The 22,963-nt window shown below is 52.1% G+C and overlaps 2 protein-coding genes across 7 annotated transcripts; one reads left to right on the top strand and one right to left on the bottom strand.

The window, feature by feature from the left end:
• Nucleotides 1-6,365: 6,365 nt before the first annotated feature.
• SERHL2 (serine hydrolase like 2) lies at nucleotides 6,366-16,613 on the top strand. Of its 6 annotated transcripts, none has more exons than XM_026102288.2 (12): nucleotides 6,366-7,165; nucleotides 8,734-8,969; nucleotides 9,043-9,156; nucleotides 10,253-10,294; nucleotides 11,018-11,037; nucleotides 11,244-11,318; nucleotides 12,114-12,223; nucleotides 12,488-12,567; nucleotides 12,928-12,962; nucleotides 13,727-13,803; nucleotides 15,272-15,365; nucleotides 15,781-16,613. In XM_026102288.2, the coding sequence occupies exons 2-12, from the start codon at nucleotides 8,822-8,824 to the stop codon at nucleotides 15,895-15,897; spliced, it is 912 nt and encodes a 303-aa protein (XP_025958073.1). In that variant the 5' UTR covers nucleotides 6,366-7,165; nucleotides 8,734-8,821; the 3' UTR covers nucleotides 15,898-16,613. The 6 variants fall into 6 exon arrangements, with proteins under 6 accessions (XP_025958073.1, XP_064367655.1, XP_025958065.1 ...); XM_064511585.1 differs by lacking the exon at nucleotides 6,366-7,165 and adding an exon at nucleotides 7,704-7,818 and having other exon boundaries at nucleotides 13,730-13,803; XM_026102280.2 differs by lacking the exon at nucleotides 6,366-7,165 and adding an exon at nucleotides 7,704-7,818.
• A 926-nt stretch (nucleotides 16,614-17,539) lies between these two features.
• On the bottom strand, nucleotides 17,540-21,311 carry RRP7A (ribosomal RNA processing 7 homolog A). The gene is made up of 7 exons (XM_026102333.2): nucleotides 21,174-21,311; nucleotides 20,957-21,099; nucleotides 20,285-20,410; nucleotides 19,904-20,027; nucleotides 19,166-19,263; nucleotides 18,533-18,731; nucleotides 17,540-18,024 (listed from the first exon to the last, which is right to left on the bottom strand). Exons 1-7 carry the CDS (start codon nucleotides 21,223-21,225, stop codon nucleotides 17,939-17,941), a joined length of 828 nt encoding a protein of 275 aa, XP_025958118.1. The 5' UTR covers nucleotides 21,226-21,311; the 3' UTR covers nucleotides 17,540-17,938.
• Between the last annotated feature and the right edge of the window lie 1,652 nt (nucleotides 21,312-22,963).

Here is a 22,963-nt window from a genome sequence, read left to right as displayed (position 1 = left end):
ACCTGCTTGAGGATTTTCCCCCAAAGCAAACAAAAACAGCTGCAAGAGGCCATCCCAAAGGAGCGCAGGGAGCTACCGGAGACACTGACCCCATAAAGGAAAGGCCCTAAGTCACTGCCGGACCTGGAAGCAAGGGGTTCCTCAGCTGAATAAACGGAGCCTCTAAGTGAAGAAAAACAAGGTAGAAGGCAAAAAGGCTTATACAGCTAGGGGCAAATAATTTTTTAGGTTTTGTAGCAGAAATACTGTGAGCCGGTACAGTCTGACCAGGGCGTCTGTTGCACTAGACTGATTTCCAGACTATAAAACTAGAGGAGACTGTTGTGATCATCTGGTCTGCTTTCCTGACTATTACAGGCCAAAGGACTCTATTACATTAATTGTTGTCATCATTTTGTAAAACAGCCCATTTCAATTCAAAAATTGCCAACAGTAGGGAACCTGACATCATCCTAAACTGTTCAAATATTTAACAATTTTATCCACTGCCAATGTGTACTTTATTTCTAGATGTTTTTTTTTTCTTGTGCCATTGTTGGCCAGAGTACCTATTAGAGGAGCAAAATTTTAATTCCTGCATAGGTATATTTCAGCTTCGATCATTTCGGTCCTAAACTCTTCTGCCCCATAAGGTTTGTCTTCCAACCCCTTAACAGTCCTCAGAGCTCTTCAAGGAAGCCTCTCCAGCTTGCTAACTTCTGCCTTGAGTTGTAGATGTCAAAACTGGGAATTCTTTTACACCGATAGTCACATCCATGGGATTACCAGATGTAATACAAGCTCATGCAATATAATCTCATTACACCCGCTCTGCATTCCCTGCTCACACATCCACGGATCAAATCAGCCTTTCTGACTGCAGTGCTGTGCTGGGAGCTCACATTTGGCTGCTTCTGTACCAGGAGTCCAGCCTTCGCTGGAGCTCCTTCTTCCGAGGACACAGCTGCGAGCCTGGAAGTGTAGCCCATGCTCCTTGAGCGACTTACCATTGGGCTGCTTGAAAACACACACTACGGGCCTGTACCCACTTTAACATTTTGACACTCATTAGCTAGCCAACTTTCAATGCAATTAGTACAAATGCTGTTGATTTGGAATGATGCCAGTTTTTTTACATCAAAACACAATGTAGAACTATATCAAATCCCTTGCTGGAGCCCTATTACATCAACAGTTTTATATTTATCAGCCAAATCATAGCCCAAATGTATAACTTCTCCAGAAGTTACCTAATTAGCTCTATGGATTCTTTTCCATAAGCACATGAGACTTGGCATTAAGTAGCACTCTTCTCTTCATTTTAATGATTCTTGTATATGCCATTTCCTTATTTTGTCTGAGGTCAATAAGGAGCTGGTAGGCCTGTAATTACAAGTGTCAGATTACTTCTGGTTTTTGCTATTATTTTGTCTCCGCCTATGGGGAATCTGCCAGATCTTGGAAGTGAAGGAAGGTTAAGTCTAGACAAGAGCTGGGTAGAGACACTTCTCCCTCCCCTACCGCTCCTCAATTAAATACATTAAAATAGGTGCTTAATCTAACAGTGTGTATAGGTTTTTTAAAGACCTAGAAGGTAGCTTGGCTCTCTAGTTAACCAAAGCAGGCCCAGGGGATGGGAACCAGCAGAGACTCCTGAACCTGGACCCCAAATGTAAAAGATTTTCTGATTAAGGAGGAAATGGGGAGCTGACATAGGAAAGACTTTATTTGTATGATGGGTACTCATATATAATTTATATGCAATAAATGTTTCTAGCTATTTCATTAGTTGCAAATAAAGTAATACAAATGTGCACCGCTCGCAGCTGATGCATGGTGTGTGCCTGAGGCTGCTTCCAGCTGAACAGCAGTGATTCACATGGAGATGATTTAACACACCAGCGTCCCCAGCTATCCAAATTCTGCTGCAGGTTAATCCCCAGAGCAGATCCGTGCCACTTTTTCATCCATTCTTAGCTTGGCTTATTAACTGAAATTGCCAAAGATTCACAGTTAAACTATCTCACTGGCCCCCGCCTGTGGTGGGTGAGGCGCCAGCGTGTATTTGTCCCTCCCACCTTTTTACAGGGGTGGAGAGCCCTGGGGCAAGGAGTGCAACAGCAGTATGCTGGGAGCGAGGGGAGAAAAAAACATCTTAAACCAGCAGAGTGTTTATTGACCTTAACATGTCAGGGGATATCCCAGGCATCAGAAACTCATTCATATCAGTGAAATTCAATAGGAAATTAAGGAAAACAAAGGGAGAAGCTTCCTGCACCAAGCCAGAGTCCCAATTACCTGGATGGGTCTGCAGTTGCCCAGCAGAGCCCAGGGATGGCAGATCCCCTTGGCCTGAGGGACAATCACATCCTACCTCAACTCTTCCCATGTGGGTAGCACGTTAGACCCTTGTGACTCCCAGGGACCTTCTCCCAGGCAGGCAAGGTCTGAGGATGGGGCCCAAAGGAATAAGCACCCACTGGAAAATGCCTGCAGGGTGCAAATCTGCAGTGCAGCCCCTCGCTGGGGCCTCCCCTGCCCATCAGTCCTGCTCTCCTTCCAGAACAAGGCAAATGAGGGGCCAAGGTATGTCCCTCTGCAGCCTTGTGCAGGAGGCAGGGAGGACAGGGGACCTTTCCTGGTAAGGGGGTACACCCAAAAAGCATGCATCATCCAGTCCCTCTCTGCTTCCCCCAGCCCCACCACAAGTGGCACAGGCAGTGCCCGAACCCAACATCAGCAGCTCAGTGCTCATGCACTTTCCCCACTTTCCTTGCAGGCATCCTTGTCCTGCTCAGGGCTGCTGGAGTAGAGGAGGAACTGGTCCCTGGCCTGGGGCAGGAGCTGAACCGCTCTGCAGGCCTTGCCAGCACCTTGGGCCGCTGCTCTCTGCTGACTGCAGACCGAGAGCCAGAGAGCCGGGATGCTGGGGCTGGTCTGGGATACGTCTTGCCATGTGATGACTTTTGTTTTCCTGCCCACTGTAGATTGCAGCATATACTGATAATGTAAGACTTTATATAGAGGTTGTGCAATCCTTTGAAAGGAATGGCTTAGCATAGCAAAGGAATAGCATGCTTTTTTACCTGTATAACTGCATGAGAGCATTTGGGGTACAGGACTATTACTAGTAAATCACTAATAAATACATCAATATTTAGAGCTTGAATCCAACCAGCTATGGGGAATTTGTCCCTTGGTAGCAATCAATCCACCGTACTTAAAGTTTCCTGACCAGATCTTCAGCTAGGACAAACTGATCAATGCTGTTCCAAGTCAGCAGAGCATAACAGCTTTGCATGTCCCCATGTTTGCTCTTGCAAGTCTCCTCCTCCTTTGCAAGGACATGGAGGTTAAACTATCCTTTGTTAAGTACATGGGACATCTCAGACTAACTTCCAGTTCCTTACGCAAAACCAACCTCTCTTACGACCAGCCCAGGCAACACTCAGCACCTTGCCAGGTGGAAACTAATTTTGTCCTCTCCCGGCACTTAGAAGTAGACGCAGCCAAATGAATTCTGTGAGCCACCCAAATCTTGCCATGCATCCTAAATAGGGCACTGCTAGTGGAGAGAGCTTGCCAGGTGGGGGGGGGGGGGGAAGGGGGGGAGACCTGCAGTCTTGTGGGACGCTAGGCCACTCTTTCAGAGGGGCTAAGAAGCATCGCTAGAGAAGACATGAGAGACCTGAAGAAGAACTCAACAGTCTGGCTTTGGTTTATAGGAAAACAGTCCTGCTGCTGAGGGAGGATCAAGGGCTGCATCCCACTGTGTTGTAAAATCTTCTCCACTTTGACCTCAGGCTTTGAGAGATGGAAAGAAAAAAAGAGGTCCTCTCTGGAAGGGCTGTCTTTGTTTGGGAAAGGTGTTGTCTCTTTGCTGCTCCCAAGGACAACTCTGTTTCTGAATCACAGATTGGACTGCAGCATGCCACATGCCTACCTCCTAGTCTGGAGGCTGCTGTGGAAGCAGGATAGCTGGGGAGGGAATGGAAGAGAGGTGAAAACATCTCTCCCTGGCAAACCAGGAATGTGGTTTTGTTGCTGATGATTTCTGTGAGGATTTTTTCCTTTTCTATGAGGTTCCCGCTGATGGAACCTCCAACCAGAAGTGAGGAGTCAGAATTCACTAGAAAACATCCTTCCCATCCAAGCCCTGGAGGTGGTTTGTGGGACTCAAAGCAAAAAGAGCCCAGGTCCATCAGGCCACTTGTGAGTAGGGCAGGGGCAAGGGTCCAAAACTTGTGAGTGGTGAGGCACATAGCACTGGGGCAAGCATTTACACCATGACTTCAGGGTTACCCCAAACAAGCCTTGAGCCTGAAAACTGGTATTAATTAAGTGTAGGTAAGGGCTATTAGGTAGATACCAGGCAAATTTGCTAACTACCACATACCTACATGATCTGTCCAGAGCTCTGGGTTGTTAACAAGCTCTCTGGGACCTTCTCTGATCATGTGGCTCTCCAGGGATGCCGCTTGTGGGAGCTCTATTTCAGGCACGTTCTCAGAGGTGAAGTTGCCTGTACCCAGGAGCCACATGGCAACAAAGGCTTGGGGATCTCCAGAGGAGCACCCCATGCTGTGCTTGCACAGCTGGCTTGATAACACCAGCACCTTTGACAGGCTCATTTCTCTGCCCCCTAAAGATGCACACAAGGATGGGCCATGTGTCATGCTCCCAGTCTGCATGCTGGATGCTCTCTCCCTTTCAGATGTCAGCTCTATGGTAATGAATTTTCCTGGCCGTGGTCTGTTTTCCCACCAACCTTAGAGGAGGTTTGTGCCACATAACTCCTGCTCCTGACGTAGGATCCTCTTCCTCAGGACTCATGTCATAGGCATAGAAGGACTGCCAGCCTAGCAGCCGCTTACCCGTGAGCCGTCCCCTGCAGCCACCGCCTCGGCAATTACACTGCTTTCTGATGGCTTCTTAAGATCGAACCCTGGATATTCACAGGAAGGCCTTGCCCTGCCCTTCTTAACAGCCGCAGTGATTGATTATCTCCTGTGTCTTACGAATCTGTTCTGCCAGGCTGTCTCTTGCTTTTCACCTTTTGTAATCAGACACCCACATCTGTTGTGGGAAGAAAAGCTGTAGACTGTACTTGGCCCTCTCCTTCAGGGTGCTTTCCTGGTGCTTGTTGTCTGCTTTCCTGCAGAGGAGGCCCAAGCAAAAGCAAAGCACTGAGCTTTGCAAATCTGTAGGTATTCATGTTCTGATTTGCCTTCCAACGGCTCACCTGGAGGGGAGGCTGTGGGCAGCATAGTTCCCTTTAATTCTTGTGCAATGAGTCCCCAAGCTTCCCTTTGAACTGCTGTGGTGCACAGCCTGTTTTGCTCGGATGAGTTTGAGATAGGCAGGAGCTGCAGCTTATACGCTGGTTATTTCAAGCTTCATAGGCTGCTCTGAAAATGTATTGTATAATTGAGGAGCCTGATGAACTGAACTGAGCACAAGAGATTTCAATTACCAAGGTAAAAATAATTCCCTAAGAACAGGGATTCCTTCTGTTCTTTCTAACTGTTCCAGCAAGGAGTCCCCACTGCTCACAGCCCATCCAGATTGCATCGTTCAGCTTCCTGAGTGGGGAATGGCTGCGGTCTGTGTTAGGCCTGACAGGCTCTGAGTGCTGTGGGGAATGGCTAGGCACCAGCAAGCAGTATTCACAAGGATGCTCAGGTATCGACTGCCTTGTGATTTCTTTTTCTTCAAGCCTGGCCTATGGAGCCACCCCATTTCTGGACAACTAACGAGTAAAACTGTGTAGAAATCTCTCTGGCAAAGAGGGGGGTCTGTTTTTGCAGAGGAGTAGAGCTGCTAATGCAGTGCTGTTGGCTGTTTATCTGCTGTGCCACTTAGCCCTGCAGTAGAGTCAGTTCACTATGATGGGTCACAGTATGGGTAAGTGACTCTTGTCTCTGGAGCAATGCGATTCCAGCAAATGTTACAGTTCAGAACACTTTCTGCATCAGAGAGTGAGAGAAGTTCAGCATTGGTGTCAAGCACTGACCTTGTCTGATGTCACTGTGATGCTCCTGGGCCACATTTAAAACAGCTCACACTGCGATGTTGCAGTACAAGCAGTTTCCATTATCAGCAATGTGTCTGCCGGAGGTAGTCAAGGATCAACAGTACCTCCATGATGGGCACTCCTCATAGATCCCTACATACCCAGGAGGTTGACTGCTGCTTCAGACCGTATGTACATCATTAGTTCCTTGTTACCAGATCAGAAAACAGTCTATGAACCTGATGGCTTATACCTCATTTAGAGAGAGAGATCTTCTAGCAAATAGAAATTGGGGTTCCCCACCTCTGGTTTAAGCAGACTGAGGAAACCAAAATTGCACCTCATTTCTCAACTTCCAGCATGTCTTCTCATTTCCCCTGGAGTCTCATACAGTGCCACAAGGGCTAAAGGAAACACAGCCCTGCACATCTTGCCCTCCAAGGGGAAGGGGAAAATGCAGAGGAGGATGGAGACAGCCAGCTACCTACACAGTCAGCAGGCTGCTGTGTAAGTCACTGGCCACGCCACCCCCCCCCCCCCATAGCTCCTGCCTGCCCGGGGCACTGAAGGAGAGCGCTTGCAGGAGCTGGGTCAGGAGGGGGAGGCTCCAGGACCTGCAAGAGGAGGTGGAGGCTGTGATGGATTTACCCAGTTGTGTAGGCAAAGGGATTTCAAAGCGTGGAGCAGCAGACAGGTTGGCTTGCTGCAACTGGGGGAAGGGAGGTCATGAGGAAAGTAAGTAGGAGTGAAGCTGTGAAGGGTCACGGGTCTGCCAGGATCTTCCTTCTGCGGGAAGGGAGCGTGAAGGAGTAACTGTGGGGAGGACAGGCCAAGCCAGGCATTTCCTCAGTCAGCCTTACACCAGGGAGGCCCAGTCTGCAAGCGCGGCACCAGGGCGAGGGGAGGTCGTGCCGGCTCATCTGTGCTGGCTCCAGGAGCCTGCGCAGCCCAGCGCAGTTGGCAGCACAGGGAAATGCTGCTCCTATGGGAGGCAGCGCTGTCAGGCCACCCCAACCCAGGAGCTGGGTGGCTGCTGCAGAGGAGGGGGTGGTGGAGGACTCCCTGCTAACCTTTGTCCCCTCCACCTGAGGGGACAGCCAGAGCTGGCTTTGCAAGTGCAGCGCTCACACGCTGTCCTGGATCTCCTGCAGGATCTTCACGCGCTGCTCCACGGTGAGGGACTCTCAACTCTGCTGCGGGTGCAAAGGCAGGGAAAACGGCAAAGGTTGGGGACAGCGGCTGGGGCAGAGGGGTGTCCCTGACCCCTACCACGCTGGCGGCTCTGAGCGCAGAAGGGGCTGATGCCCTGAGGCTGCTGTGCTGGGACAGGATGGGCTGCTTGCAGGAGTGGCTGCCCCCGCAACGGCTCCTGCCCGGCCGCGCTTCGGCACTGCCCAAGCGGCCTCAGCCCGCGGCCGCCGGCGGGGCACCCCAGGCCGCGCGGCCGGGGCGGTCTGAGGGAGGGCACGAGCGGCAGATGGAGAAGCCCCTCTGCCGGGAGAAGCAACGCGCTGGGCAGAGCCTGGGCGACCCTCGCACCCGGGCCGCGCCGCGCCGCGCCTTCGCGCTGCGGCGCCGAGCCCAAAATAGCGGCGCGGGGCCCGGCGCCCCCCACGGCGGCGGCCGCCGCCTCTCCCCCGTCGCCGCCGCCCGCGGGGCCCTTCAAGGCGGCGCTCAGCGGCCGGTTCTGCCTCACGGCTGCGCGGCCGCCGCGGGCTTCCGCCGCCACCTGTCGCCGGGGCGCCTGCGTGCGGGCCCCCTCTCCTCCTCCTCCTCCTTCCTCCCCGGCCGGCGGCCCTTCTCCGCCGTCCCGAGAATACAGAGCGGTAGGAGACGGCCGCGGGCGCAGGCGCCTCGTCTCGCCGGCGGCAGCCCGCGGCCGGGGAGCGTGAGGCGAGGTCCCGGGGCGAGCGAGGCGCTGCGGCTCTGGGCGGCCCCGGCCCGTCCCGCTCCGCGGCGCCGCCCCAGCCCTGCCAGGCCCCTGCCCGGGCCCCGGCGCCGCCTTGCCGGGGCTCCCCGCGGGGCGGGGGCTCCCCGGACCCGTCCCGCCGCCCCGCGGCGGAGCAGGGCAGCCAGAGGCGGCCCAGGGCACCGGGCACCTCCGTGGGGCCAAGGCCGGGGTGGGGGGTTGGGGGGGCCGTGGCCGGCAGCGCCGCGGGGCAGGGACTGACGGCCCGGGCTGGGCTGAGATGGGGCCTGGGGCTGGGGAGGCCCCAGGAAGGTGGGCACCAGCGGTCCGGCCCATGGGAGCCCTCTGGGCTCTGGCAGCGGTGACCTGCAGAGCCACCAAAGCGATGCAGCCGGTGCCTGGCGGGCTGTGGGCCCCTCGTGCGTGCGGCTCTCTCGGAGGTGCTGGCTGGTGTTGCCGAAGAGGAGGAGAAGGCGGCAGTGATGTAGTACTGGAGACAGCATCCTTATTCCTGATCTTGCTTGGTCTGAGACAGGTGCCTGGTTCGCTGCAGCTGGCTGGGGGAAACCTGCTTGGTTCCCTCTTGCCAGATCTCCCGCGTGTTGGGTTGGGGCTGCTGCAGAGATGCAGAGAGGAGGCTGTCTCCTCCCAAGCAGGGAAAGCTGATTTTGTCCTAGGAGCATCACAAGTACGTGCTGGGAAGGGGTGTCCCTGGACAGGCAGGCAGGGGCTGCAGCTTGGGATGTTGAATGGGGAAATGCAAATCAGCAAGCTGCTAATTAAAACCACAGAAGGCTGGTGAGTTACTAAAGACTTGTATTACTCTTTCTAGAGCTCTGGGCCATTCACAAGCTCCCTGGGACCAGCTCTGAGCACGTGGCTCTCCGGGCACGTCGCTTGCAGGCAGCCTACTTCTAGGAATGTTCTCAGAGGTGAAGTTCCCTGTGCCTTGGGGCCACGTGGCAGCCAAGGCCTGGGGTCCCCCGCAAGGGCACCCCGTGCTGTGCTTGCATGGCTGGCTTGACAATGCCAACACCTTCGACAGGCTCATCCCACTGCTGCCCACAGGTGGGTCTGGCTTGGAGGGGAGGCCCCTGTGCTGCGCTGCAGGGCCACATGCCTGATGCTCCCTCCCTTTCAGATCACCGTTACGTGGCGATGGATTTTTCTGGCCACGGCCTGTCGTCCCATCGACCTGCAGGCTTGCCCTACCACTTTCTGGATTACGTGAGTGAGGTGTGCCGGGTGGCAGGAGGTAAGCGGTTGGAAGGACCCTCAAGGGGGTGTTTGCGCCTGGGGTGCCATATCACTTTTGCTCCTTGGAATGACAGATGGCAGTCACTGCTGGGAGAGGGCTCAGTTCCCTTCTGCTTCCACCCAGCCTGATGTTATGACCACAGGCTGAACAAGCATCCCTCTTTTCTCAATATTTTGTGAGAGAAAGAAACAGTAAACTCTGAGAAGGAGAAGTTTCTGTCCAGAAAAACAGTAGTGGTTGAGTGGTGGATGCAACTAAATAGGTCAGTTCTGCCAGACTAGCATCTTGTAAGCAGCCAGAAACCTCTGACCAGTGTTAGGTATAAGTTGGAAACTGTTCTGGTGCCTGTTTCTCCATGGATGGCAGCTTGGTACTTGCTTTAGTATAACACAAGCAGATCTGAAAGCCAAGATATCTTGGGCTTCTAGTAACTCCTGGTCTGACTGCCTATCTGCGTGCTGCTCTTGGGGGAGTGTGTGGCATGTGCAGTTTTGTATCCCTCATTCAGTAGACAGAGATCCACTAGAACTTCTTTTTGACATGCCGGAGGGTAAAACACCTCTTTTCAGATAGGCAGCATTGATGAAGCAGTATTTTCCCATAAGCCTCTTGGCTTGCCCTACAAGTGGACTGAAGAGCCTCATGTGCCGAATGGTGCAAAGACCTTTCACTTGGAATAATCACGCTTTCCCCAAGGCAGCAGACCCAGATCTGCATCCGTGTGGCTCTCACTGAACACTCTGCAACAGGGTGCTCTATCAAGGTGCCTGTCTTCAAGCATATGCTACCCAGCTGGGCTCCTTTGCTTCTTGTCGGTCTTGTGTCCGGCAATGAGTGGGAATTGGCTGTAGTGTGTTTGCCATACGGAGAGAGCTTGAAAGTTGCGTAACTTCACTTCCAAGAAAACGAAGCGGTGGACGTTCTTTTTCTTTAAAGCTGGCCTACTTAGCCACCTCATTTCTGGATTAGGAATCAAATGAAGCAGTGAAGAAGCCCTTCTGGGGGAAGGGGCCTGTGTTGGTAGAAAAGCAGCATGATGCCGCTGCTCTGGTTTCTAATGCAGTGCTGTCTGTTTTTGTCTGTTGCCACTTAGCCTTGCAGTGGAGACGGTTCACCTTGATGGGTCACAGTATGGGTAAGTAGTTCTTGTCCTTGTAAGCTGTGAGATTCATGGAAACATGAGTCGGTAATTAACTTACAAGACATGCTTCTAGGAACTGGGTTGGAATATTTATTATATCATGTAAAGTACAAGGCTCCTGACTGAGAAATTCAAAAATTTGCACCCTTATTTAAAGTGCCTTTCAAGGCCCAGTAGTACCAGCAGTGGGAACTGTTCCTGTGTGCCTCTTCCCCCAGCAGGAAACAGTGCTGGGCAAAGAGGAATGGTCTAAGGCAGGAGTGTTTGCAACAGGCCTTTCTGCTGCACCAGGCTTTCTTGCCGTGTGGCAGACAGGCTGGGCCCTTCTTGGTAGGTCACAGAGCTTGCTAAGGGGAGCCAGGACTTCAGAATCTGTCTCTTCATCCTTGGGACACAGTTGGGTTTTGTCATGATTTGGGTTTTGCTCTCCAGGGCTGCTCTGTTCACAGCTCGCAGTACCTGCACGCCGTAGTGTTTTAACTAGTAACTCCTCCCTGGCCTGTGCTGCCTGTGAGGGAGATAGGGCTGGGGCAGCCCAGGAAGTCTGGCTGGCCAATAGCCCTGTGTCCTCCCTGCTAGGAGAGCTCTGCTCTATAGCTTTGTCCCTTAGTACAAGATGCATTTGTGCTTCTAAGGCAGCTCTGGCTGTGGGGAAGGGGAGCTGCTACCACCACAGGTTGTCCTGTGCATAACTGAGCACCCTTCTTTCCTTTGCAGGTGGCTCTGTGGCAGGAATGGTGAGTAAAGCATCCTCTCTTCATGGGTTTGTGATTTCTGCAGCTGGAACAACAAAAGGGAGCGGAATAAAGGGACAGACTGTGTGGGACTTGGATCTCAGGGAAGGGGAGGCCCTTCCCTTCCTCCCTCTCCAGTGCAGCAGGGTGAAGATAGCACTCAGTACTCAGCTTTTCTCTTCCACTCATAATGTTTCTTCTCTCCTCAGTTCTGCTTCCTTTATCCTGAGATGGTGGATAAGCTGATTCTGCTGGAAAATGTTGGCTTTCTGCCAGCTCCAGAGGTTAGATTTCATGTCTCCTCTCCTTCTTTTTTTTAAATAAAAAAGAAATGGAATGGGTTTTTCCCCTCCATTTGTTCAAAAAACCCACGGATGTGACCAGTCCCTGGCAGGGCACACAATTCTCAGCACTCTTCCCTTTTGGCAGGCACAGATCTACTCCTTTGTGCATAGAGAGAGATGCCTGCTTAAAGAGTGGCCCTTGTAGGACACTTGGTAGTCCTTAGCATCCTGCAGTCACGTAGCACTGAAATTTGCTCATCGATGCCAGGCCCTTGTACAAAGGGAACTGGAACGTCTGTCAGAGCAACTCCTTGCCAAGGTTGTATTTTTGCCAACAGCTTGTTGGGTGACCTGGGTGCAAGACTGGTAGATTTATTTTTTTGTTCCTGGCAGGACGTAAAGCTACATTCCCAAACTGCCATTGTCACTACCAGGTGCTGGGACTTTGGTTGGCAGGAGTGGTGACAGATGCCTAGGGTCAGAGACATAAAAGATGCCAAACTTCCCTTGTTATTTTGAACAGTTGTCCTCAAATCAAAAGTGAGGTAGGAGGAGGTGGGAAAAGGCTGCAAGGATAAGGTTGATAACTTTCTACACAGCAAAGTTTAGTCTTCTGCTCTTGCCTTGCCTGCTTGTATTGTTGTTCCTTTGCCTCCAGGAATGGGCATTTTTAATATGATGCCCTTAACTGATACCAGTTCCGAGAGATGCTGGAGGGTGAACTTCTGCCCCTGAGAAGGGGTAAAATGACCTAGAGATGAGGGATCACTCCTGTGTCCTGCATCTCTGTTTCAGGAAACTGAGGAGTGGCTGAAATCAAAACGGATGGTGATTGACACATTACTGAGTCTAGAGGCGAAGCAGCAACCTCCCAAAGCACGTAACCCCGAAGCAGCATTGCAGAGGTGAGTCCCCATCTGTCCCCTTCATTCCTGGCCTGCCCTCACCCTGGATGGAGTTATGTGCTGCATGACCCAGAAGGGGAAATTCTGTGTATGTCCAGACCTTCAAGTCCTCCGCTGGAATCTAAGCAAGACCTTTTGCTTCCCTTGCCAGCTTCCTACTGTTTTCTGAAGTGGCTTGGGAGCTTGCTGTCATCTTGTCATGCCACTTTTGCTTCTCTTCCTCCCTCTTCCAGCAGTACAACCTCTCTGCCATGTCTCCCCCAGGCTCTTAGAAGTAAACGGACATCTGACAGCAGAGAGTGGGGCAATCCTACTGCAGCGAGGAGCCACTGTGACGCCCGCTGGTAAGGGACCCGTTCTGCTTGGAGACAGGGCTAATCGCAGCGGTGGCCCAAGGCCGGGTGAGGGAAGAGAACAGTGCCAACAGCCATTGTCTTTCAAAAGGTACAGGGTGCCCTGGCTGCAAGTTTGTACAGCCTGGGTGGGAGCAATTACCTCTGGAGGCAGAGCTCCCCAGTCGCAGCAACTGGTGTTGGTGCTTGAGTCCTGGAATGGCTAAAGAGAAGAAATCAAAAAAGGAGAAACCTGAACTCATCCCCTCCCTCTTGTCTGAGGAAAGTTTTGGGCTGACCCCAACGGTGAGGGGAGGCAGAGGCATGAAAATCTTCTACGAGATGTGAAGACCTTCTCTTGTTTCATTCCAGGACTGGTGTATAACAGAGACGTGAGAGTCCATACGGTGAGCATTGCTGTTCTAACTTGCCCCCTGCTGCCTCTGAGCCCTGAGCTTGCAGAAAACACAGAGAGAGTTGAGACCCACTCACTGAGCCCGGGCCCTGCCTCCACCCAACCTTTTACTTACTGCTTTCCTAATTCCCACACATCTTTTAAGTGCTGCTGTTAAAAGAGCCTGCACTTGATCATTAACTGACTCAGCTTACAGAGTCACTGGAAAATATTACTGAACTTTTTAGCAGTTCCTCTGTGCCAGGGCCTCCTGGCCACATTTTCCTGCTGTTATAACTCTCCAGGCAGCAGATGGATGGAGGCTCCAGGTCAGCTTCTCAAACAGATCGCCCTTGTAAGAAGTGGGGGAAGGAGCAGAGCAAAGACCTCATGGCTGATAATTTGATAATTTTGTGCCACTTTTCAACAAGTGCGGCCTCTTCTACCTGTGCTACTGCCAGAACATGAAAGACAGACCATTTTATTTGTCTCTTTTATAGCAAAAAGATTTTTAAAGCCTCTCTCTGCTGTGAGATTATTCCCATTTGTGCTGCATCCCAGCAGGCAGCATTGGCAGTGCTGAAATGCAGCTGGACAGAAGGAGCTGTTGCAGAGCCAGCCACTCTTGCAAGCAGCCCATCCTGGCTCAGCACAGCAGCCTCAGGGCATCAGCCCCTTCTGCGCTTAGAGCCGCCAGCACGGTAGGGGTCAGGGACACCCCTCTGCCCCAGCTACTGTCCCCAACTTTTGCCGTTTTCCCTGCCTTTGCACCCGCAGCAGAGTCAAGAGTCTCTCGCCATGGAGCAGTATGTGAAACTCCTGCAGAAGATCCAGGCCCCCATTCTCACCATCATGTGAGTGCAGCAGAAGCAAATCCAGCCCTGGCTGTCCCCTCAGGTGGAGGGGACAAAGGTTAGCAGGGAGTCCCCCACCACCCCCTCCTCTGCAGCAGCCACCCAGCTCCTGGGTTGGGGTGGCCTGACAGCGCTGCCTCCCATAGGAGCAGCATTTCCCTGTGCTGCCAACTGCGCTGGGCTGCGCAGGCTCCTGGAGCCAGCACAGATGAGCCGGCACGACCTCCCCTCGCCCTGGTGCCGCGCTTGCAGACTGGGCCTCCCTGGTGTAAGGCTGACTGAGGAAATGCCTGGCTTGGCCTGTCCTCCCCACAGTTACTCCTTCACGCTCCCTTCCCGCAGAAGGAAGATCCTGGCAGACCCGTGACCCTTCACAGCTTCACTCCTACTTACTTTCCTCATGACCTCCCTTCCCCCAGTTGCAGCAAGCCAACCTGTCTGCTGCTCCACGCTTTGAAATCCCTTTGCCTACACAACTGGGTAAATCCATCACAGCCTCCACCTCCTCTTGCAGGTCCTGGAGCCTCCCCCTCCTGACCCAGCTCCTGCAAGCGCTCTCCTTCAGTGCCCCGGGCAGGCAGGAGCTATGGGGGGGGGGGGGTGGCGTGGCCAGTGACTTACACAGCAGCCTGCTGACTGTGTAGGTAGCTGGCTGTCTCCATCCTCCTCTGCATTTTCCCCTTCCCCTTGGAGGGCAAGATGTGCAGGGCTGTGTTTCCTTTAGCCCTTGTGGCACTGTATGAGACTCCAGGGGAAATGAGAAGACATGCTGGAAGTTGAGAAATGAGGTGCAGTTTGGCTTCTTTAATCCACTTAACTCATAGGAGGCTTCACCTGTGTATTTAAGGATTGTTCTCCATGTCCGGGACAGAGAGAAGCAACATCACTGTGAGGGCAGGTCCACTAGACCATACAGAGTATGTCCCTTTGAGCCTGGGACTTCACCTTGTCCCATCACATGCAGCACAGTAGGCGATGTTATGATCTTAACTCTGCAGGAGGTCTCATGATGGGTTCTGAAAGACAGCTGCCCTGGTACCTTCCTCCCCTCTGTGCAGGGCACAACTTAGGATTCATGTTTAAAGCAGCAGCATGGGGAAGGAACACAGGAGAGATGTAAAAGCTGACCGGAAGGAAAAAAGGAGCAGAAGACAGGGTGGAGGTGGGGAGCAATGTGCTCAGACAAGTTAAGGAGCCAGCTGGGGGGGGGGGAGGGGGGCAGGTGTCAAACAGATAGTTTGATTGGGTAAGAGCTGCTTAGCTGAGCTGTGCCTTTGACTGCCACCTATGAACCTGTAACCTTGCTGTTTACAAGCAGCCCCAGTCTGGCCCTGGTTTACAGCTTCATGGATCCAGAAGAAAGGAGTTAGGTCTAGTGTCCCACTCTGTTTTGAAAACACTCCTAGCCAGGACAGCAACAAAGACAGACACATCATGTGTTATGCTGAGCCTCGCTCTTGATTTTCAGAGCACAGGATGGACTCCTGAGTCCACACAAGCAATACAGAAGAAACAGCTTTGTGAAACTGCTATGGGAGACAGCCACGTCTGTCCTGAAAGAGGTGAGAGCAAACTCCATCCTTGCATTTCCACCTCATGGGGCAATGGGAGCAGCTGCTAGAAAGTATCTCATGGTTGTGGACACACCCCCACTAGGGAATTTGTCCTAAACAGCCCAGCTCTCATGCAGGGAGGAGAAATCCAGTTTTACTCCTGCTGCCAAAGTCCCACTCAACACTACCTTCTGGGCCCACCTCTTCTCTGCTCCCCCATCGCTGTTCTGCCTCCCTCACTCCACTGGACTGTAATTTCATTTCATTTGCACCCATATGACAACATAACACCCAGCCCTTCTTTGAGATCCCATCTTTGTATTGTCTTCTCTGACTTCATGCTCCAGTGAGTGCCACACAATAAGCACAGCTTGCCTGAGGGAATGCTTTCCTGGTCCACATCTTGTATTCTCTTTTTTTCCAGCACAGCCAGCTAGTAGAGGTGCCTGGGAGCCATTTTGTACATCTGAATGAGCCCGAGGTGGTGTCTGGGATCATCAGCAACTTCCTGACAGAACAGGACACCACAGCCAGGCTCTAGACAGGGTCTCTGTAGCAGCAGTCCAGGAGGACAGGGAGCTAAGGAGCAGGCTCTGGAGCAACTCACAGCATTCCTGCCTCTTGTTCAACATCAATTTCATGATCATCTTTCCTAAACTTAGCTTACTGCAGTGGTGGAAGCAGGTCCACTGTGGTTCCCTGGAGGAGAGCTGAGCAAAGTGTCTCAGTTGTCAAAGGGAGAAATAATCCTCCTTCCTTTCCAGCTCTAGGAGCGCAGGGATAGCCCCCAGGAACCCTCATGCAGAAGGAAGTAGCCTTCCACTTGCTCCTTCCTAACTTCTGCATCCTGGAATGGAGCAGGAATACAGACACAGGCATTCTTTGTGGAAGCAACAGTGACAAAAGTTGTAGTATTGCAAGAGATACATGGCTCCTTCTCACCTCCTCTCTGAGGATGGTGCAGCCAATCTCCTCTCAGGGTCAGATCCATTGAAAAAACAGTGAGGTGTTCTGCTTCTCTGCATGGGTGCCTGAGCTCAGAGGGCCTCAGCATCTAAGTTCTACTGGCAGAGCTGCTGCCTTTTTTAAACCAGCTTAAATGAGAAGTCACTTGGGCATGGAAGGCCATTTCGAAGAACTCCTAGGGTATGAGTCATTAATCCTCCAGCCAAAGCAGCTGGGAGGACTATTAGCAATGGGAAAATTGGTAGAGATGATTTCTGTTCCTCTAAATAAAGATTGATTTCTCAGTGCTAATACTGTCTTCTTGACTGCATAGGAGAGTGAACCTCCATTCTGTTGGGATGCTCACCCAAGCAGCTAAAATGGCAATCTAAAGGGGAGGCAGTGATTCTGCATGCATTCTGCTTCAGATGTTGAATGTTAAGTTTCCGTCTGCTTCCTAAACTGATGCAAAGCCAATTGAAGCAACCAGGCCTGGTGGATTCCCCATGCATTTTACTCTGTTTGCTGCAGGAGGGTCAATCCATTTTAACACAGCTCTGTGAACTTTATCAACATTTCCTTCTTGCACTGATGTTCACCCTTTTATTGAAGTACAGGCAGTGAGGTAGGTGTGTATAAGCCTGGGGGTAGGGGAGTTACCACTCCTTTCTGATCACAGCAGATGCAGTCACAAAGTGTGATGGGGTGACCAGTCTTTAAGGCCCAAGACTGCACAAATGTTACGTGGGCAGTAGCAGAAGCATTGCCATCCTTACCTGCCTCTTGTAGACTGGTGACAGGTTAAGTGGAGAAACCAGATTCCTTCCAAGCCTGTATTCCCTCCAAAGCCAGGCTGCCATCTCACCTTGTTCTTGTGAAGAGGCTGAACAGCAGAAACTCCCATAGCCCAGGCCAAACCTAGCTGCAGAGGTACAGATGCAGCTGTAGGACTGGGGACTTCAAGATCTATTCAAAGGGGAAGCTGCCTGGGAAGGAAATGCTGGGGGAAAGGGCAGTGCTCTGTATCAAACCACTGAACTCTGCTTGGGACAACTGATTTGGAAACATCCCAGCCTGACTTTTCCCAAACTCTCATTCCTCCTCTCTTTCCCTACCCTCAGATAACATCAGCCTGACCTGTGTGAAGGACAACCAGCATACAAGCCATGGCTGTTATCATCACCACACCATGCAAGGAGCTGTGTCTCAGAGAGGATTCAGGGGGAGAGAGGCATTCCTGTGTTTTAGGATCATAGTAGCAGTTTATTTACAGTTTTTCAGTCATTTCCTGTCCCTGCAGAGGCTGTGCTGCATAAATCCTGGCTCTCACCAAGGTTTAGGAGGGTCTTGGGTGGCAGGAAAATACAGTTTCAGCCCCCTCTGGCCTGTGCATTCTGGAAGTGATGCCTCAGGGCTGGACAACGGCAGTGCAGGCACGGCCAGGAGAACAGGAGATACCAGTGTAGGTGAAGCCAGCTCCTCCTCAGCTGTGGATGCTGGGCTCTCCCACCTCAGATCCAAGGGCTGGGACAACCTGAAACTGCCTCAGTTCCTTGAAACCCTTTGGTGCATGGGGTCTGTACATGCCTGTCCCTCCCTCTCCAGCCCAGGCAGCTGAGGAAACGGTCCGGCACGGCTTAGTATGGCCGAAACTTGCGCTGGGCTCGCATCAGCGCGATTCTCTGCTTGTCCTCCTCGAACTTCTTCCTCAGCTGGGCAATGTCTGAAACAGACAGAAGGAGGGAGAGAACAGTTCACACATGGGAGCAGCAGATTTCCATCTCCCTAGGGAACTTCACCCCAGCTGCTCTCAACAGCCCTGTACACACTGGGAAGTGGTTCAGTCCTGTCACGCGCAAACACACACTTCCCAGAGTACATCCTTTTGGGCCAGGGCTCAGTGCAGGGCTGTGGCTCTAGCCACATGTCTCCTGCAGTGCTGCAGCTCCCTCTTGAGGAGGGGAACAGGTTAGTTTTCCCTTTCAACTGTTGTATCTGTGCTAACTGAAGAAACTCTTACTAGAAAACCACATTCTTCCAACTCTCACAAAACATTCAAACAGCCCCTGCTAGGCCAGGGGGTGGCATGGGGCCCACAAGAACTGGAGAGGCCATTCGCACAACAGCACAGCAACTGGCTGCCTACAGCGACCATTGAAGGAAAACTGGTCCTCTTAGGGCTGCACTATGAAGGACAGGAGACATGGGAAGGAAAAGACTGAGGCACTCACGCTCTCTCTTGGTCTCACGATGCTGCCAGGCATAGAAGTTGAGCAGCTCTTTGCGGGCCCTTTTCCGCCTCTCCCTCTCCAGCACACGCAGGTTGGCAGCCTCTGTCCGGGGCAGGCCAGGCTTCCGGCCCTTCCGCGTTACCTTTACCCAGCCCTCCTCATCCGGAATGCCCTCCTCCTCTGCTGCTTTGGCTTCTTCCTATAAATACAAAAGGGAGAGGCTGAGTGCAAACATGCTGCCGGCCAGCCAGGTGCTTAGCTCCCCCACAGCCTCTCTTACACACACGCACAGTTACAGCTCTTGCTTCTGCACAAGATTTGAAGGAGAGCACGAGAGAGAGGACCTGGGACCAAGCACAGGACCAGGCATTCAAGTCTCAGTCAGAATAACACATGCCAGACAGAACCCAGTGTATTTGTGGGTACCTCCTGTAAGCCCTGGGTGAAGGATCAGGTGTTAGAAGCCAAACTAAGACCTGGTTTCCAGCCACCAGCAACTAGGAGTAAACAACCGTGCCAGACAGTGTGTTCCCCCTGTGCCATTTCCAACAAGGCCTGGGCAGTGAGAGACCCTCTCTCTTCCTTTTGCCCCCAAAACTGCTTCGCTGGGTTCCTTCCCCAGCCTAGCCTCACCTCTGCTATCTGTTTGTCGTAGTCTTGCATGAAGGCATCCACCTCAGCCTTCAGTTCCTCACGATCCACCACCGAAGCCGCGTAGCTGGCGATCCACTCTGAGACAGAGAGGACAGAAGTCAGCAGTAACTTTTGTTAGAGGCAAGCCCTAGTGTGATGTCTTTGGGCAGCTCTAGGGGAAACTGCTATAGGGACAGTTCCCATTTCCATCCACCCTCAGCCTCCCCACTGAATTGGTTCACGAACAACTGACTTTTGGCCCAGACTATGGCCAATAAACAGCTAAGCAATGGGAGGAGCTTGCAACTGCTCCCAAGCAAGACTGGGGCATCCATACAACATTCAGGGCTGTGTTCCTGCAAAGGGGTCGCATCTGAAGTCCCATCACCTTGACAAACACCTCGTGCCTGTTAATAAGTCTGGCTCCCATCCTCAGGGCAAGCCACAGCCAGCTTTTCTACACAACAGTGAAGAGACAGGGGGAGAAACTGCCCCTCCATCGTACCAAGTAAGCCTTTCCTCCCATAGGGGCACAGGACCATATTCCACAACTTTCAGTAGAATAAGATAACTACCTTAAGAGTAAGAAAAGGATAACAAAACACCAGATGTCTCCCAGCTCAGTCTCAGTAAAAAGTGGTGGGAATTGAATTGGGATACGCAGGGTAGGATTCACTAAGGAACGGGTATAGCTTTCCCCCGCTCTGGTTAACAGGGAGATGGCTAGGAGTGACTTACTGCTAATGCCAGTTTTCACAGGATGACTCTCTGTTGATATCAGCAAGGGACCTCCCTGCGACAGGGCTTTGGCTGCCTGGACACCAGCTGGGCTCCTGAACACCACATATGCTACTCGGAAACCCTAAAATAAAGGGGCCCTCAGGCCAGTCAGATACATCTAAGGAACTGATGACACTGCAAGGAGCAGTACAATAAATAAATAATTAATTAAATTAAACCACAGATTGCACTAGAAGAGCAAAAAAGATAACATAAACTTAAGTAAGTAATCACGCCAGCAAATCCCCCTCCAAAGATTTTCCCACATATTGTACTCCAAACAGCATCATCCAACACTTCTCACTACTAAAGCATCAGTCTCTTCCTCCCAAGCTTTACCTTTGTGGCTTTGAGGTTGAAGAATTTGGACTTCAGTGTTTCTGTTTTCTCTCCTATTTCTGGCTTATCATAGATGTCCACAGACTGAACAGGCCCGCAACTAAAGAACAGCCTAGACAGAGATTCCTTGATACGGATGTTAAAAGAGAAAAAATAATACAGAAAAGCAAGAGTGATTTCTTTCCATACTTTCACGCCTGCAGAAAGCATGAGGGGGCTCTCTGACAAAACCCACAGACCCCTTTGCCCACTGCACCACCTACCAACTACACAGACCTGTCCTCCACGGCCCATCCAGCTCGTTCAGCCCATGCCGCCACACTCATCCCGGAGGAAACCTGCCCACCGTGGGGCACACAGCCGCTGGGCTTTAGCTCGCTAGGTCACCACGGGGAAACTTTTGGCGAGCACCAGCAGCAAAAGCATTAAGAGGGCTCCAGCTGCCCTAGCCAGAAACCTGAGGGGACACAGCCCCAGGGGGCGCAAACCCCGAGGGGAGCAGAGACCCAAGGGGGGGGATGACTGATATCTCAAGGGACAGAGCCCTCAGGGGACAGACCGGGGGGGGGGGGGCAGAGCCCCGAGGCGATGCCGGTGCTTTCCCACCGCCCCAACGGCCAGCCCAACCCCCCCAGCGGCCCCTCTGCCCCTCCCCCCAGCGGCCCCACTTACCCGGCTGCAGTACGGGGGGACGTTGAGCACGAAGAGGGTGCGGCGGGGCGGGTGCGCGGCGCCGGGCCCTTCCCGCACCCGATGCTCCTTCACCAAGAGGCAGTGGGGCGAGCGCTGCCGCGGCCCGAACTTCACCGCCAGCGCTGCGGGAGACGCACCGGTTAGAGACCCGCCCCCACCGCCGCCCCGGCCCGCCGCGGCCCCGCGCCCCCCTCACCTGTGTAGCCCGCCGGCGCCCCTCCAGCTACACGCTCCGCGGCGGCCGCCATCTTAGCTCCGCGGGAAGTGCCGGGCCGCGAGGGCTGCCGGGAGCTGTAGTCCCCCGCGCGCTCGCTGTCCCGCTAATGGCGGCGGGGCGGGGGCGCGGGACCGTTACCTCCGTCCCCCCCGCCCCGGCGTCGCCCCTGCGGAGACGGGGCGGCAGCGGTTAAAGCACGGCGGAGGCAAACATGGATAAAGTCCTGCACCGGGCCTACCCCCACCCCCTTCTTACACACGGGTTTATGAAGCGAGAGCACACCTCGGCCTATTTGCGAGTCTGTGGGGCAGGGACCTCTCCAGACCGCTGCACGCAGTTTATTTTACACGCCCAAGTGTTGCCTGCAACATCCATCCAGGCTCTGGCTCACTCCTGCTGTCCAGCTTCTGTTTACACAGCCTGGCTCTAAAATAAATAAGAGTTTAGATAGAGCCCCTTCTACTTGAAGGCAGTCTCACACCTCTCCTGCTGTGACCCGATGACTGATGCAACTTTTCCTCACCGCATGTAACCAAATCATTAAAAGGCACTTTTAAATGACAACAAGCTGTGGCTTACAGGAGATGGAGCCTGTTTGCTGAACTCCCTCCTTTGTGTTGGCAAGGACGCCCCCAACCATCTGGGCAAGTGCTGTCGCCTCAGGAAGAAAATCTGCCACATAAGCGCATGAGGCTGTGTGACAAGCACATCACTTAACTTCCCCGTAAAGCATGTGCTACGGGCCTAACAACCTCACTACACTGTACATTAACCGCAAGCAACTCCTCCACACCTTGGAGACAAGTCTTTTAAAGGGAAGATTATTTTAAAGGTAAGTCGAAATCTGATTTGCCAGGGAAGACATCTTTACAGGTATGGGAAATAACCAAGATGGGTACAAGGAGGCTTTAGGCAGAGCAAGCATGGTGGATGTTCAGGGAGGTTATGCTGTCCAGTGATTTGGTGATAGAGGTGTATTTCCACATTCACAAGTTCTTAAAGGCTCCTGTTAATCAGGGAAAGCAACAGAGACAGATAAAGCTGTATTTATGACTAAGCAGAAGAAAAAGGACCACTCCAAAAATAAAGGAAGATATTGAAGCAAGACAGATGTACAAGGTGAACAAAAGTTAGTGAAAGTGAGTAAGAAATGATATGGAAAGTTGACTCACAGAATAGATATCCAAGTTAAGGAACATAATCAGAAGGAATGGTATATGCAAAACCTGTAAATGTATATCAGGCAAACTTGATGATTTCTAATGTGATGCCAAAATTTGCAAGTTTTTGAAAATGCAAAGAGAAAAGACAAACACTATTACAAATTACTTACCACCTGTTCTCCATATTGAATCAGTGCTGGCAATCTGTGTGTTTTGTATGCAAATTTACGATCTCAACCTCAAAAAACTAAAAAAAAACTAAAAAAAAAACCCCAAAAGATAACTATGCTAAATCAAGGCAAATGTGCACAGGTGTTAGGTCAGCAGGTGGTAGGTGAGCTCAGTGAAAAGCAAACAAGACTAGCATGAATACTGCAGGCCAGTGAGAAGAAACTTCAGAGCAGCAAGGTGAACTACTTGAAAAAGCCTGGGAATTGCTGGAATGTTACTCTTCTTTCAGTGCCCACTGAAACAATAAATTATACTTGGAAGAATTAGCTAAGCAGACTTAATCTAAGAGACCTAACCAACTGCAAGACAAATTGTAGACTGGTATTTGGACAATCATCATTGACTTCAATGATAGGTTAAAAAAAAGACTTACTA

Source organism: Dromaius novaehollandiae, chromosome 1, assembly GCF_036370855.1.
Source record: "Dromaius novaehollandiae isolate bDroNov1 chromosome 1, bDroNov1.hap1, whole genome shotgun sequence".
NCBI classification, from domain to species: domain Eukaryota; kingdom Metazoa; phylum Chordata; class Aves; order Casuariiformes; family Dromaiidae; genus Dromaius; species Dromaius novaehollandiae.
This window is presented reverse-complemented; position numbering and strand designations above follow the sequence as displayed.

Bases quoted from the DNA above. Each gene is read 5' to 3' on its own strand.
- SERHL2 (XM_026102288.2), top strand. From the start codon at position 8,822: ATGTTCTCAGAGGTGAAGTTCCCTGTGCCTTGGGGCCACGTGGCAGCC. The intron at 9,157-10,252 runs GTAAGCGGTTGG...GTTGCCACTTAG, and splicing joins GGTGTGCCGGGTGGCAGGAG to CCTTGCAGTGGAGACGGTTC. The intron at 12,224-12,487 runs GTGAGTCCCCAT...TGTCTCCCCCAG, and splicing joins CCCGAAGCAGCATTGCAGAG to GCTCTTAGAAGTAAACGGAC.
- RRP7A (XM_026102333.2), bottom strand. From the start codon at position 21,225: ATGGCGGCCGCCGCGGAGCGTGTAGCTGGAGGGGCGCCGGCGGGCTAC. The intron at 18,732-19,165 runs GTGAGGCTAGGC...TTGTATTTATAG, and splicing joins ACGACAAACAGATAGCAGAG to GAAGAAGCCAAAGCAGCAGA. The intron at 18,025-18,532 runs GTGAGTGCCTCA...TGTCTGTTTCAG, and splicing joins TCGTGAGACCAAGAGAGAGC to ACATTGCCCAGCTGAGGAAG.